This window comes from Bombus fervidus, chromosome 10 (genome assembly GCF_041682495.2).
Source record: "Bombus fervidus isolate BK054 chromosome 10, iyBomFerv1, whole genome shotgun sequence".
NCBI lineage: Eukaryota > Metazoa > Arthropoda > Insecta > Hymenoptera > Apidae > Bombus > Bombus fervidus.
The window spans coordinates 13,455,042-13,469,395 of NC_091526.1; the positions used below are offsets into that span (position 1 = coordinate 13,455,042).

Below are 14,354 nucleotides of genomic sequence, written 5' to 3' on the forward strand. Positions count from 1 at the left end.
GGTGAGGGAACCGTGGCCAGCTTCTCTTCTTCTTCGTCTCCCTGTTGGCCGCAAATCGTAGCTCGGGGCTTCGCCCGGACCCAGCGAGATCTAATCCACCCGAGAGATCTGTGGTTAACGTTTTAAGGCACCGAGGGTGGACCCCAGGGGCCCTCACGACATTCCACCGTGCTAACTCCCACAATTGCGAGCTCGCTATAAAACCGCTACCCCGAAATCCTCGTCCAGTGCCGCCCCCTTTCCTAACATTTCGTTGCTAGAACGACCATTCACCCTCGAGTCGCAAGTCCATCTATTGGACGAAGGTATAACGACCTCGACAAGGTATCGTAGATAATTTCGCTAAAATATAATATTTCGTTTAATAAGTTATTCGTTAAACAAGGAACGAAACTTTCGTGGCAATCGTATGTATCTTCTTAGTTTTATCGAATATTCCTTTCGATTGGTAGCATCGATTAGCAGAGAACAAGTGTCGCTTAATTTGCCTATTTAACGCAAAGCCGTAAAAGATAAGCGTACGACTTACGAGACAGCTTATTGACAGACTAATATTGTTACACAGTTGGTAGATCATTGCGTAGAAGAACCAAGGTCGATACTCCCGGTTCGTCCCTTTTCTCCGCTTAAAAAGAAACTAAACGTTTCTTCGCTGTTTAGGATGATTTCGGCGTTGCGGTTAGGAAGTCGCTGGAAACTCTTGTTTCATGGCGTGCGCAATTCCGAAGAAAGGAACTCCCGGTGGAGACAGCGAGGGCGGACAATGTTGCCGTTAATGAAAGAGAAAACTGACACTGGCATCGAAATTTCGGGCCATTCGGAAGTAGCAGCGTTTTTATCGTGGAATTCGACGATTGTGGGAACCACCGAAGCTGTTCCAATTTCGGTAATCGGTTTAATCGCTTTAAATGCCGCGATTTCTTTTTACGCGCTTGAAACGAGTACGTCGTATCTTGATAACATTGGAGGAAAAATCGGATCCACGTTTTTCAATGAACTTTGCAACGCTGTTTACGTTAGTTGATAATATTTCATACATATTGTATTTCGTACATAGCGTAGTTATAAAGGTAATTGATCGTACATATGTCGAGTAGAAATTAAGTTGCGCAAGATCGTTAGAGATACGCGACATTCACGGTATTGTTAAAAAGTGACTTCAAAAAACTTTTCGCAGATAAATAACAGCGACGATGAATTTATCAGATACCGGTGGACGGGTCGTCTCGGCGATTGCCGCTAATATCGTTATGCATACAAAGTCGTGTCTAAATCGACTGATCGCAGGAAGCGATAAACACCGTTGCAGATCGGTAGGCGTTCCTCAAGTTGAATCGCAATCTGTCGCGTGATACACGTGTATGATAAAGTTACAACTTCGCCCAGAGCGTATCGCTGGTACTTATCAATTATTTGGAACTAGCAGAGGCTCGAACTCCGCTTCTCAAATTTGATAATTTGCTCCTCCGAACCGATCCAAAAATCTTCCGAGTCTTCGTGGAAATTTTTTACGTTTAGAAGAGTTTCGTCGTTGTTGGAATAATTTACATATCGTTACTCGTAAAATATTGCCATTTAGGGGATGGGAACTACGCGAATAACGATTTATAACTTTTCTATAAATCGTATCACGATGTTAGAAAATTTCGCCTGACGTTCGGCCCAATCAGACAAATTGCCTCGTTCTATCGCTCTCGTCAAAAGCTAAATACCCAGGAACCGAGCGTTTTGGAGGCGTTTCCAAATCAGGGGACTGTCCTCGATTAGAAAAAACGATTAGTCTTCTCCGTGAGACAAGTCACGGTGGACTTGCCGCGATACCAGGAACCGTAATGCTGTGATTATTGTAATTAAATCGCCCCCGAAGGGATCGGTAAAGGGTACGAAAAGAACCTCTTCCATCCATCTCGCATCCTTTCTCTTCCATCAAATACGTAGTATTTCTGTCCTCCTTCCTTCCAGTCTCTTCTCTCTTTGCTTCGGCTACCTGCATCCTGATGTATCTCTTCTGTACCCTTTCTTTCATTCGAACCTTATCGAGGATTTCGACAAGGTTGCAATTATCCTTCACACTCTGTTCGATGATCGTGGATAGATAAATCGTTATGATTGCGAAATTACGGGGAAAAAACGACGATATTTGTCGATGGCGGTGCAGTTTTCGTTAGATCTCTACCATGAGAAGGAGAAAACCGAGATTAAGTTTCTTATAACACAAGCATATTTTCTTTCTATTTTTATCTTTATTCCCCAACGACGCGGTCCCTCGATTTATATAACCCGTAAATGCGCCCTCCCGATTATATCTGTTGTATGTCCCTTGAAGGAGGAAATTGATACCGAAAAAATTAATTAATCCGGTCGGAAAAGAGAGGACCGATCGCACACAATGACTCAAAGTTATCGCGATGATCGAGAAACATGTATGTAGGTCAGTTGGGACTGTTTACTCGATCTTTCATTAGGTATACTTTACTGTCTCGGAGGGGTGCGAGAATTAATTAAAGTTAAACAAGGCTAACTGCCAAGCAAGCAGGTTAACTGCCGACAGTTGTCGGGAAAACGTGATATTTCGACAAGCGGAGAATGTGCGAAGGTCGACAAAGTACACAGCGAGTGGCGAAAAGACAGGGCATGTGTCGTTCCTCCTTCTTTTGCTAAATTCTCGGCCAGAAAATTGAAAAAGCGTATGATGGCACATTGCCATTTTATTATAACTATGGAAAAAATTTGAACATGTTGACGTTTTCGAAAAATCGTTACATTAATCTCTCGATGTAAATTATACGACGATAAACGAATTATCTTATTCTTCGTGACAGAGTACTATTCTATATCTACATCTATATTCTACCATAGTATATAGTATATAGTGACTTAACTTTATTACTTTCAATTATCTTTCAAGTATACGCGGTACGATCAAATTTTCTCTGCAGAAATTGCTCGGTATCGATAATGTACGGGTTCCGAATAAAATAATATTTTGTAGAACGCGTACTTGAGAAAACGATAAAGCGATACGATTCCTTCTTTATATACAAATACGCTATTACATACAACTTTAGTGAATTAAAGTTTTGTAATCGATAACGCTCGATTAAAGGAACGACTTTTAATGACTTTTGTACAAATTAAAATCCATATCTACTCATTAAATATATTGCAGTATACAAAATATGTTAGATATACCGCTTAAAATAATCTGCTTAAAAAGATATAAGAGAAAAAACAGAACGCAACGGTAGAACGGGTAATCAAAATATCAGGTTGCCATTTTGTTTCAATTGATCTCTATTTTCAATCGATAACAATAATATTTAAATATACATTGGAATAGACTAGGGCGACAGTATCCTTCTATTTATTTTTTGGTATAACTACGCGCTAGCACGCTCATCCATTCGCGCAATATCCCTACGTTTCGATTACCGAAATCGGAACACTGACAGTATCGTTACGCAATGAAGAGAAGGGAAGATACATTAAAAAAAAAAAAAAATAGGCAACGAAAATAATAATCGACTCTCTCTCTCTCTCTCTCTCTCTTTCTCTACACCTTTTCGCGTTGGAGTAACTTCAAGCACCACCATTCACAGATATAATCTTGTACTTTATCGCGAATCGTTAATTAAAAGAGTACTTCAACGTCCATTAAACACTTCCGCTATTCTCGCAATTTCCCTAAAATCTCAAACACCTATGAAAATCTCCGTTATATCTTGCACCGAGTGTAACTCGTTCGCTTGCACCGTATAAATTTGTGGGCAGATTTGAAGAACCAAAAATCTCTGGTGCAACCCTCGCGCGAGTTTATTTACAACGGTCTTAAATTAATGGTAACGCGTTGGAATCACCGGCGAGAGGGAGCTTTCCAGCCATTAGGTAAAAGGCCCGAAGGAATACGTATCGCGACAACCGTGTCGCGATCGTGTCAGGTATATAAACTATACGTGTATGTAGAAGACGTGGGTGGTCCAGAGGGCGAGAAGCGGGACAGACGTCTTTTTCTTTCCTAGATTAAACGAGAGAAAGGCGAAGAAGCGGACACGGAGGAGAAGAGGAGGGGAACGATCTGTGGGGCTATTTACAGGGCAATGGTGAGAAGAAAGGTGGCGCGCAGGCAACTACCGGGATGTGTCCCTTTCGGTTTATCTGATCGAGAATTCCTAATTTTCGGAGAGAAAAATACGGACGGTGAGGCGGAGGGTATACACACAGGTCAGGAAACTCGATTTACGTCTGGATAGAGGAAGAACACCTTGCGGCTTCCTGGGACAGATTCTTGTCTGCCCTCGCAGTGACCAATTACTTTGACGCCTCCAGAGATATACCACCGACGCCTGCTTATTCACGATCTGGAAACGTAAGTACGTTTCACCGATCGTTCTAACGGTTAGGATTTCCCTTTCTCCGAGCTGGCTTATCGCGTGTGATTTATTTCTTCGACCTCGTTTAATCATAATTTCGTCGTTCCGATGCTTCTAAAAAGCATTGGATACATTCGGTATGTAAACGCATAGAAACGTGCACTTAATTCGTCGAGTGTTCGATCGATCTTTGGTTAAGTGTAATCGTGAAAGGTAGAAACAAAGATAGAATCTACCAGAGATGTTACTACTTATTCGCAATGCAATTACATACTGTTAAAGTTACCAAGGGAAAGTTACAGTCGAACCGTTATATGTTTCCCAAACACTTTTCATCGGAAACAATAAATAAGTAAAAGAAATATAAACTATAATTAATAATCGATACTACCTATGTCTAATCACGATACATATGCCTTCGAGCAATTAGCTACTATTTTACAGTTAAATATAGATACACTCCTATTTACAAGTAACTGGAGAAAGGAAGACAAGGACAAGCTTCGCTCGTTCTTTCCTCTTCGCAATACATACGAAACGTAATCGAATAATTTAAGCGCAGAAACTATATTTACAACGCGAAGTACAACTACATTTGTAACGAACGTGTTTCGACCGGGAATCGTGGCGAAAATATGTAATTTAGCTTTCTTGCGATTAATTATTTTCGATGTCGCCATACTTGTGACGATTGAAACTATATTTCGGTAATAATAGGAAATTTTATGCCAAAGTCCGAACGAAACACGTTGTACATTCCGTTAAAGAAAAATATCGGAGGTAAAAAAAAAGAAAAAAACGTAAGAGGAATAGAAAGAGCAGACAGTTTAACGCCTCATAATATCTTCTATACTAAAGCCTAGTTTAGGAGCGGTGGTGTTGGTCCTTTGAATCGGGATCAGGTTAGTCATCCTTTCCGTTATTTGTCTAACGCTCGCGGAATCGTTGATCCTCGATTCCGATGCGACCGGAGTTTCGACTCTCAAATCTTGCGGCACGTCCGTGTGCGTGAGAAGATGCGTTTTCAGGTTGCTTCTTTGGTTGAAGCTTCTCGCGCAAACCGGACATTTGTGTGGCGATTCCTCCATGTGCAAAATCTTGTGAACAGCCAGAGTCCTGCTCTGACAAAATCCTTTTCCGCACTCGCTACACTTGAAGGGTTTCTCCTTGCTATGGATGTATCTGTAAAAGAAAGACAACTCATTTTGTCTATTATCCTGTCGCTTTCTCGCATTTTCTTTCTCTCTTACGATAAAACGACGCGGCTATTGACAGGGCCGAGTCTTAGTCAAACATCGCTGTGACCAAACCCTAATTACGATTGTTATTGAGATTCGCTGATCGATTACGATCGAGTTCGTTTGAAGCGTTCCGCTTCGAGATAAGCTTGTCGGGAACTGATAAGTGATACAGCTATACTTGGCAGATGTTCTTACGTCAAGGTCCGTAGAAAAACGATACTTCAAGTTTCGGCTATCCCGATTGAAGAATCGACATGAAAAGACGAGGAACGCTTGGCAGAGGCTAATTGTTCGTGATCAAGAAAAGTTCTACGATACCGTCATCGGTATTTGTATATGTTTCTACCATATTGCGGGATGCCGCGTTAACGTCGCTATACGCATCGATCCAGAAACGAATTTGCTGGAGCGAGGTAGCGAAACGCTACTGTACGTAGCATCGCTCGAAACGTTAAACGAAACGTTTGCAGGTTTCTCATCGCTAGGAATAGAAATTCGTATGAGGTATTAATTACTCAGCGACAACTAAATTTGATTGAAAATTTACATATATTTCATACTTCTTACAATTTTATGTAACAAATCTCATTGTATATCCGAGTCGTACACACAAAATCCACCTCGTATTTTCAAACTGAACGGGACAAAACTGAACTCGCTCGCACAACTTAGTCCCAATACTTGTGAAAAATCGCGTTTGCGTCAAACTCACCGATGATCTCTTAGATGATCTTGCCTGCGAAAGGCTTTCCCACAGATGTCACAAGAGTACGGTCTCTCGTCCGTGTGAGTTCTCTCGTGAATCAGCAAATTGTAGCTCTTGGTGAACTGTCTGTTGCAGAATTTGCAGATAAACTGCTTCTTCGGTCTTTGACCGGGCAACCTTCTCGCAAGAAACGAAGCGGGAGGCGGTACCGGAAGCGCTGCATGTACGCCCTGATGACCTTGTTGGTGATAAGAATGGGGAGATGTAGTCTGCGGGCAACAACCCCTGACAGCCAGTAGCGCGGCACCTCTCAGCCAATTATCGAGAAACGCTGCCTGATAGCTCTGTCCTGTAGTATGTTGTTGTCCGAATCGTGCGCTCAGTTGCTGAGACCTGATCCACCTGGGCGACGTGATTTGCAACTGTTGCTGCTGGTGCATCGATCTGTCCAACGTGGGCGGTGTATGCGGCGGTGTCAGTGGTTCCATTTTGGTCTCCATCGTTCAACCAAACTCACAAAAACAATTCGTCACACACAGAAAACAACGATCTTTTCTCTCCAACTGTCTGTTAAATCCTGTTAGATCCTCCGTACGATATCAATGTCTTTTACATCGACTTCGATACTCGAAGCTCCTGTAATATATGCAACGAACGTGCGACCTACGGTGCGTGTTTCTTCACGATGTTCCGTACTATTACTTTGCTACAAAAAAAGGAAGACAACGTTGACTCGAGAGTCGGCGCGATACTAAATGCCAACAGACAGTCGTCGAGGTTCCAGTTCAGGATCGGTGGTTACCTGGCGCCAAGGAGACACGGTGGCTCCTCCTACCGTACTCTGAACGTTGGATACGCCGGTTGGCGGCTCGACTTCCACAGGGGCGGAGCTTCCGGGTCAGGGTGAACCCCTCCGGGCGTCGCGACGCCAGTCCAGTCGTACTCCTAACGTCCCGTGTCACTCACACACCGAAGACAACTACACGGCATCACGCCGCCACCGGGCGTCCGGTTTGCGCTGCCGCTTTTACACTCCCCGTAGGGGGATGCGCGCACCCGCGGCACCCGCTATAATCACAGCGACTTTAATTGATCGTTAACGTGGTTAAACCTACGAAACGAACGCGGATATACGCGTAGAGATCCTTCTTTTTACTCTTTTGTCCCTCGTGGATGGCCGATTGCAACGGTTATTTCATTTAAATGAAACATTCGCAAAATGGCTATTCAAGTAGCGTCGTCGATTCGCTAAGAATTCTTAAGCCGATCTGTTTGAAATATAACACTCTTGCCATCCTTTTCTCGATAATCGAAACAAGATAATCGAAAACCTGCAAGCCGCGTTTCGAAATCTTAACTGTTAATCGTCGCGTGTGTCGTTTATTCCCCTTTCAATCGCAACTCGTGCCATTCTTCCATTTCTTCCGATTCTTGGCAATATCGGTCTTACGTTCGCGTCATTAATTGCGTCATTAATTCTACATATTTTGCGTATCAATGTTAGCCGAATACTAGAAAAGAGTAGGTATTTCTGCCAACTGTCGACAACCGATAAAATTTCTCACGCGTTCAAAAGTTTCAAACAATAACGAACAAGGATCTGTGATTCGTTCGAGAATACTCGACAAATTCTGGTTAGATTAACGGAGGAATGTGTCACGCGTAGTTGTGACATCTGGATAATATCGGCTGTAAAAGAGCTGAGATAAGAAGAAGGAGATTACCGATTTCGCTAAAAATTTAAATATACAACCTTAAAAATGAACACGCCTGACGTGTTTTAAATTTCGCTTTATTCGCTAATGTATTTATGGTTCAAAAGCGCCTAACTGGATGTTTATTTTACAGAAAATCACGTTTCAATGTGTGTCCAAATACCGTTAAAAATTTTTAAACGCGTTGGTCAATATTTTGCGAACGCTAACGCGCGCAGTTCATTCGTTACAACAATTCATCGGAACGGAATACAACGCGCAGAGTCAAAATTCTGCGAAAACTCGTACGAGAGATGCGCTTTGCGACGAAAAAATCTGTGCACGTGATTGAAAACGAAATCCCATTGTCAAGCATTTGTAATTTTCCACGTATTCGTATGCAGCTACTTGTTTTACGGTTTACACCCTTTTACACGGGTTTTGCATATTTTTTTTTTAACCGATTTATTCTAAAATTCCCGAAACAAGATTGCAGATCTGCGATAATACCTTTATAAAAATGGAATATATTTCGTACAAAATCAAAAGAGGCAATTTTTTTTTTTTTTTGACCAACAGAATAATTCTACAGCGTATATATGCAACGTGAACCATCTTTCGCAAACGCATAGTCTCTCCCTTTCTTTTTCCTCTTTCCTCGATCATTCGTCGGTATCTTCAATCAATTCCTCGGAGAAATTTACATATATAATTAATGCCGATAATATTTTTGTATATTAGCTTTCCGAATTATATCGCTTTGCATACGTTACTTTTACGAATTATTCCGAACCGCGTGTTCGCACGATCGTCGCCGCGAAATCCTAAATATCTTTGCAAATTTACCAATATAATATTGGCCGAGGAAGAAACGAAAGTGGACATTCAGCGACGCCTGAAGTTCTCGTAGGCGGTACGTTATTATCGATAAGAATACGTGGTAAATCGGGCTTATCGATTTATGACGGTACAGACAGCGTGACACCGACGTACAAATACGTTGACGACGCATTCACGGGGTTAGAACGAATCTCTCGACACTCATCGACGGTGCTCGCGCATCTACCAATCCTTTCAGATCCATCCCCTTTGTACCTACCGACTCGATCTTGCGACAGAACCGTCGATACGACTCAAAAGTTGGCGAATTTCTCGTAATCCGGCTGTCCTTATCGGTCAAAGTTAATTTTTTATTTAACTCGAAGGAGAAAGCTCGTCGTTCGTTCTACGAATCGTGACTCCGACGATCTTATCGACGAAATGTTTTACGCTCTTCGATCCGTACGTAACTTCTGTAACATCGAAGTTCGCGTTTCTTTGTATTTACTTTTTTCTTTTTGTAATTAGATCGCAATTTCGGTCTCTCTTTGTTTCTCTGCCACTTGGATACATCGTTTAACGTTTCAATCCGTCGACTCGGCTCGAAAAGGCTGCACGTATCGCGAAGCAACCACCTGCAGCCTAGCGTGCAAAACGTTTTTCCACGGATGCAGGACGCAAGATGTAGAATCTAGGCGGTGCATCGCCCAAAGGGAACAGCGGTGAAGAGGAGAGGGCGAGGGGGAAAGGTGGACAAAGAACACTTGGAAACTTACCTCTCGTATAATTCCGCAAAATGTTTAGCATACAAAGACAAATATAATGGTCCCCGAGATGAGGTTGCGACGAGATCACGGGCCTCGGGCGGGGATGGTTAATTCAGTTTCAAGCTCCATCAGCCAGACACATCCCACTCCCTGCCTCTGCATCCCCGTTGCCGACCTCTCGTCATCCCCTGAACGTCTTTGTACGTCGCCGTCGTTACTCTTTCTCTCTTCTCCCCATGCGCCTTCTCGTTCCTCGTTGTTAAGTCTACTGATATGTAAATATAAACCTCTTCATTTGACGTTTCACTCGCGTTTGTTTAATAATTACGACAGACGCTCGCTATTACGTTACGACTGTGATAAAATTTAAATCGTAGTCGTACGATAATCTCAAATACTGTTACAAATTTCGCTCTAACACGCTTGCGAATATTTGTATCTATCCTATCGTTAAATAATCTCTGTTAAATCGATTCACGCTCTCTCCCTGTCGTTGCTTTCAGACTTTAAAAGTTAGTTTTATTATAACGAAAGTTTCGTTTTCCATCTCGGTCGAGCGCAGTCTTCGTTCCTGCCTCTGCCTTCTTCAGAAGGAAGATAACGTTAAGCAATGGTTCCGATAGTGATAAACAGTTCCGAGCAATCGCAATGTTTGCTCGTATAATCGGAGGTAGACACGCGATGTTGCAAATTTTTATTTATAGTACGATGCATAAGAAAATCAAATAAGCTTAATTGTCAGCTTATATTCTTCTACTACGTAACGAGTATCAAGCCGCACGTTCGTCAGAATCGAACAGACTGCGTGACTCCACAGGCACGCGGCTCTTCTCCTTTATCTGCTTCTTCTTCGCAGCTTCTTTCGAGGCTGAACAACACTCGAGCCACTCCAATATCAACGCCAAGGGATGACAGACTGTTTGTAACATAACTTTCGAAACTAATCACCATCCAGCCACTAGAGGAAAAAGTTTATCTGGAAACGATATGTATAAGCAACAGGATGGCCTTCTGTCGTGCCACGATTTTTTCAACGAACAGAGCGTGGTAATTTTGCTCGTATTTAATAGAAAATCGTCGTCTATATGTACACCGAAGCTTGGAAAATTCTCGACGATCGATTCATATGCGATCAACGATTCTTTAAAAGTGCACGACATCGAACGAAGATTCAACGATCGTAATTTCCATGCAAAACCGTAGCATACTGAAATATCGATATATTTATCGCGTTTATACCTCCGGATCGATGCCGTGTTGCGGTTAAAACGCGAAAAGAAACGATACAATAGGAAAAGAAAAGAAGCTTGAAAGCTGTAGGAAAGCTTTCGAACGATCGTAGTTAATAATTATCTCGAACGTTATATAATAATACTTATACAATTACTATCTGTCACTACGTGCGGTAATTCATAAGATTGCGTAATAATTAAAAGTATCTTATCTACTGAAAGTTTCGAGTGGTCTCGAGTAACAGGAACAAGGAGCATTTTTGAGTTCCTTATTTTTCAAATTCCCAACAACACAGATGTCCCCCACCGTAGGAATCAAGTTACGAGTGAAACACGAAGAAAAGGGTCTCGTGCGTTCTCTTTGAATACAGCCTGCTTGTCCGCAGATTTCTTTCTGCTGGCCACGATCCTTGCTCCGCTCTTACTAATTAAACGAGGATTGCCTCGTAATTTATTTGGACCACACGTGTGCTTTACGATGCCAAGGACCTGTCAAGCTTCGCGCGACCTTAGTTCTTGACGAAATCTCTTTCGAATTTTCTTCGCTGACATTCCAAAAACTTTCTCACCAGTCCATCTCTGTATTATTCCAGCTTCGAACCAGCTGTGTTTCAAACTCGCTCGAAAATCTCCGCCAGGATAAAACTCAAGCCCTTATTAAACTCTCTTAGTCGCCTTTGACTTTACGCTTGATCTCTGGTAAATCCCTGTTGGAACTAGTAAGTGCTCGTCGTCGACAGATTGGCACCGTTTCGCACAAACGGGGAATTCCCTGCCGAAGAGATATTTGCCTGTAAAATATTGGATATTGTTTTAGCAGCTAAGTTTCCATGAAAATCAACGTGGCACACGTAAAATCAAATTTGTCTAGGTCGCTCCGGAAATCCTTCCAAGTCATTTTCCTCTCTTCTCTTTCCAGGTCGTAGGTTTTCTTCTTCGTTTCCTCCTCTCTTTCCCTCTTCGTAGCCCTCTTTCGTTTCTTCTCTCTTCCTTTTCGTAGCCTCCTTTGCCCCTTCCATTTTTTTTCTTTTTCTTGTTTTATGTTATCTCGTTTCGTCGGATTCTTAGATACTTTAAATTCTACCGTTGATCTCGAGGTAATTGGCAGCAACCGAATTCGCAGCACGAATCGATGAGAATTCGTCGCTACCCAATCGGATCAGGACACCGAACGTTGTATAATTTTATTGCTAGGTGTGGAAGTGAAAAATTAAAAATAGACACCTTTTTTTTCTTTTTTGCCATTTTTAAAGAAACGAGGCTTCTGGGTTTCCGGTAGTTATTCAGGTAACTTTGTCTCAGGTTTCAGGGGTCCTCTTTATCCGTATTTAACAAGAAATATAATTAAGGGTGCATAATTTTCGTTGGAATGGCATGGGAGTACGCTACGCTGGGCAATAAATCAAAAGTCTTGAAATACGGAATGTAAAAATAATATTATAATCGTTTTATTCGAGTAATTTCATTAACATGCTTAGCCTTCCGTTCCTACTTTGTACGATAGTTGTACAAATAATACGCTTAAGTCCGTAAATCATTGTTTGTGGATTATGGGTTAACTTCCGTTTTCCCTAAAAATTGTCTCACAAGACCTTTTACCACCTTCAAATCCTTCTTTGTTTTCGCTTACGGTTCCCTTTGGAAATATTCTGTTTTCGAAGTTGGAAGAATTCCTTTCTTTAATCGATGGATCGAGAAACCGAAAGGTATCCCTTAAGTGGATTTAATTTTCGTAAGCGAAAATTGAAATCCAGTAGCAGAGTAAGTACTGCTGATAAGCGGATGAAATAAAATTTAAGATACGTACAACAATTTGTGTGCCGCGTGACGTTATCGAAAGTTAACTTACTCTAGCTACATTTCTAGAAAAATAATTATCGTAATTCTGATCTATATATCTACATATGTATATGTACCTTATATGCCGTTAAAATTGAATTAACACATACTTATTGGCCACTTAATTTTACAAATTGCAGATAAAAAAGGGAATAAAGCTTCCTCGTAGAAAAACAGTAAATTCTTTTATAATAAATGTCCTTTGTTTATCCAGGAATTACAGACACGTGTATGGAAATTAAGCAACTTGGAATTAGGAAACGTATTAGTCGATTTAAGTGTTTGACTGATTCATAAAGTTGATACGAACAGAACGGCTCAACTCTCTGTAGTTATGATTATCCTATATTATTTGCTTAACATTATTATCATATATTATCAGCATAACATTGCGCAAATTAATTTCGAACACTTATATTTGACGACGACCGTTTAATTGGCTATCGTTAAAGCGTCGATAGATTTATAATCCTTCGTTTGCATCGTTACTTTTAAAATAAAACCAACGAGCAGCCGATCGTTTCACCAAAAGCCACCACTTCGCTGTTCGAAAAATGCCAAACACGGAAAGAGGCTACGTGTCGAACTCGTTGGCAGATACGCACGACACGGGGTAATAATTTTTCCGGAATTTCACACGACACCCAAGTAGCTGTCAGAGTGTATTCTCCTCTCGCCAAGCGTCTTCTCTCCTTCGTTTCTCTTTCAAAACGTTTACTGGCGATATCGTCTGCTTAGTCTCAATGGCAGAACAGACGCCCACTGCTTCTGCTCCTCTCGGCCAGGGTGTCATATCGATATGCCTCGTTCGGATAATGTCTGTGTGGTCACATCGTTGGATGTTACGAATGTAACAGCCACAGCCGTGACAACGTGCAAGTGTCGCTCCGCAGAGATTTTGTATCTACTCGGAGGGCAGCTTTTATATTTCGTGGGGCTGCGTGCTCGAGGATTCTCCTCCGATGAGACTTCGATGTTCGCCAGAGGAACGATCCGTCCTTCTTCTTTCCCTTCTCCCTTGTATTGATTTTAAGATGTAGCGATCGAAAATACAGAGTCTTGGCAACGAAATCGCTTTTGTTTATTTGGTAGACTTTTTACAATCAATTCTCATTGAGAATTACAAGTAAATTATTTCGGCGTGGTACTGTAACTCGGATTATAAGAGTCTATAGTATGTTTGATTCTAGGTGAATCTAATGCTTAAATCTAAAGGGTATTGTCTTTTTAGTCCGCGGATCTGATCCGTCGTGGCAAGTAATTGGGTAACTAATGGGTTTTCGTGGTTGTTAACTCTTATATTATATCTGTCACTGAATTTGGATATTTCTTCTTTGACTGTGGATATCTTAAGGTCGCGATGTATAAGTTTCGTTGCTAACATACCAAGGTGCATCTATTAAGGTGCAGCGAAATCGTGTGTACGATTTTTGAAGCACTTTCGATAAGGTAACGAGACAACCTGTATAATTCATGGGATAAAGCAAAGAAAACATCGAAGAAAAGAGAAAGACAGAGACTAAACGGAACAAAGAAAGGAATAAAGAACGAATAAATAGCCAGACAATGCGATTCGTATTGCTCGGTAGTAATTCTGGGGCGATAATTGGATTATCGGTATAATAAATAGATAATCTATATTTAGATATATAAATAAAGAAAGCTTGTTATAGGAAGATATTTGTA

General features: G+C 41.5%; 1 protein-coding gene across 1 annotated transcript; it reads right to left on the minus strand.

Moving 5' to 3' along the window:
* Window positions 1-3,249: 3,249 nt before the first annotated feature.
* Odd (odd skipped) lies at window positions 3,250-7,289 on the minus strand. Its single transcript, XM_072011376.1, has 2 exons — window positions 6,324-7,289; window positions 3,250-5,552 (listed from the first exon to the last, which is right to left on the minus strand). Exons 1-2 carry the CDS (start codon window positions 6,815-6,817, stop codon window positions 5,198-5,200), a joined length of 849 nt encoding a protein of 282 aa, XP_071867477.1. The 5' UTR covers window positions 6,818-7,289; the 3' UTR covers window positions 3,250-5,197.
* Between the last annotated feature and the right edge of the window lie 7,065 nt (window positions 7,290-14,354).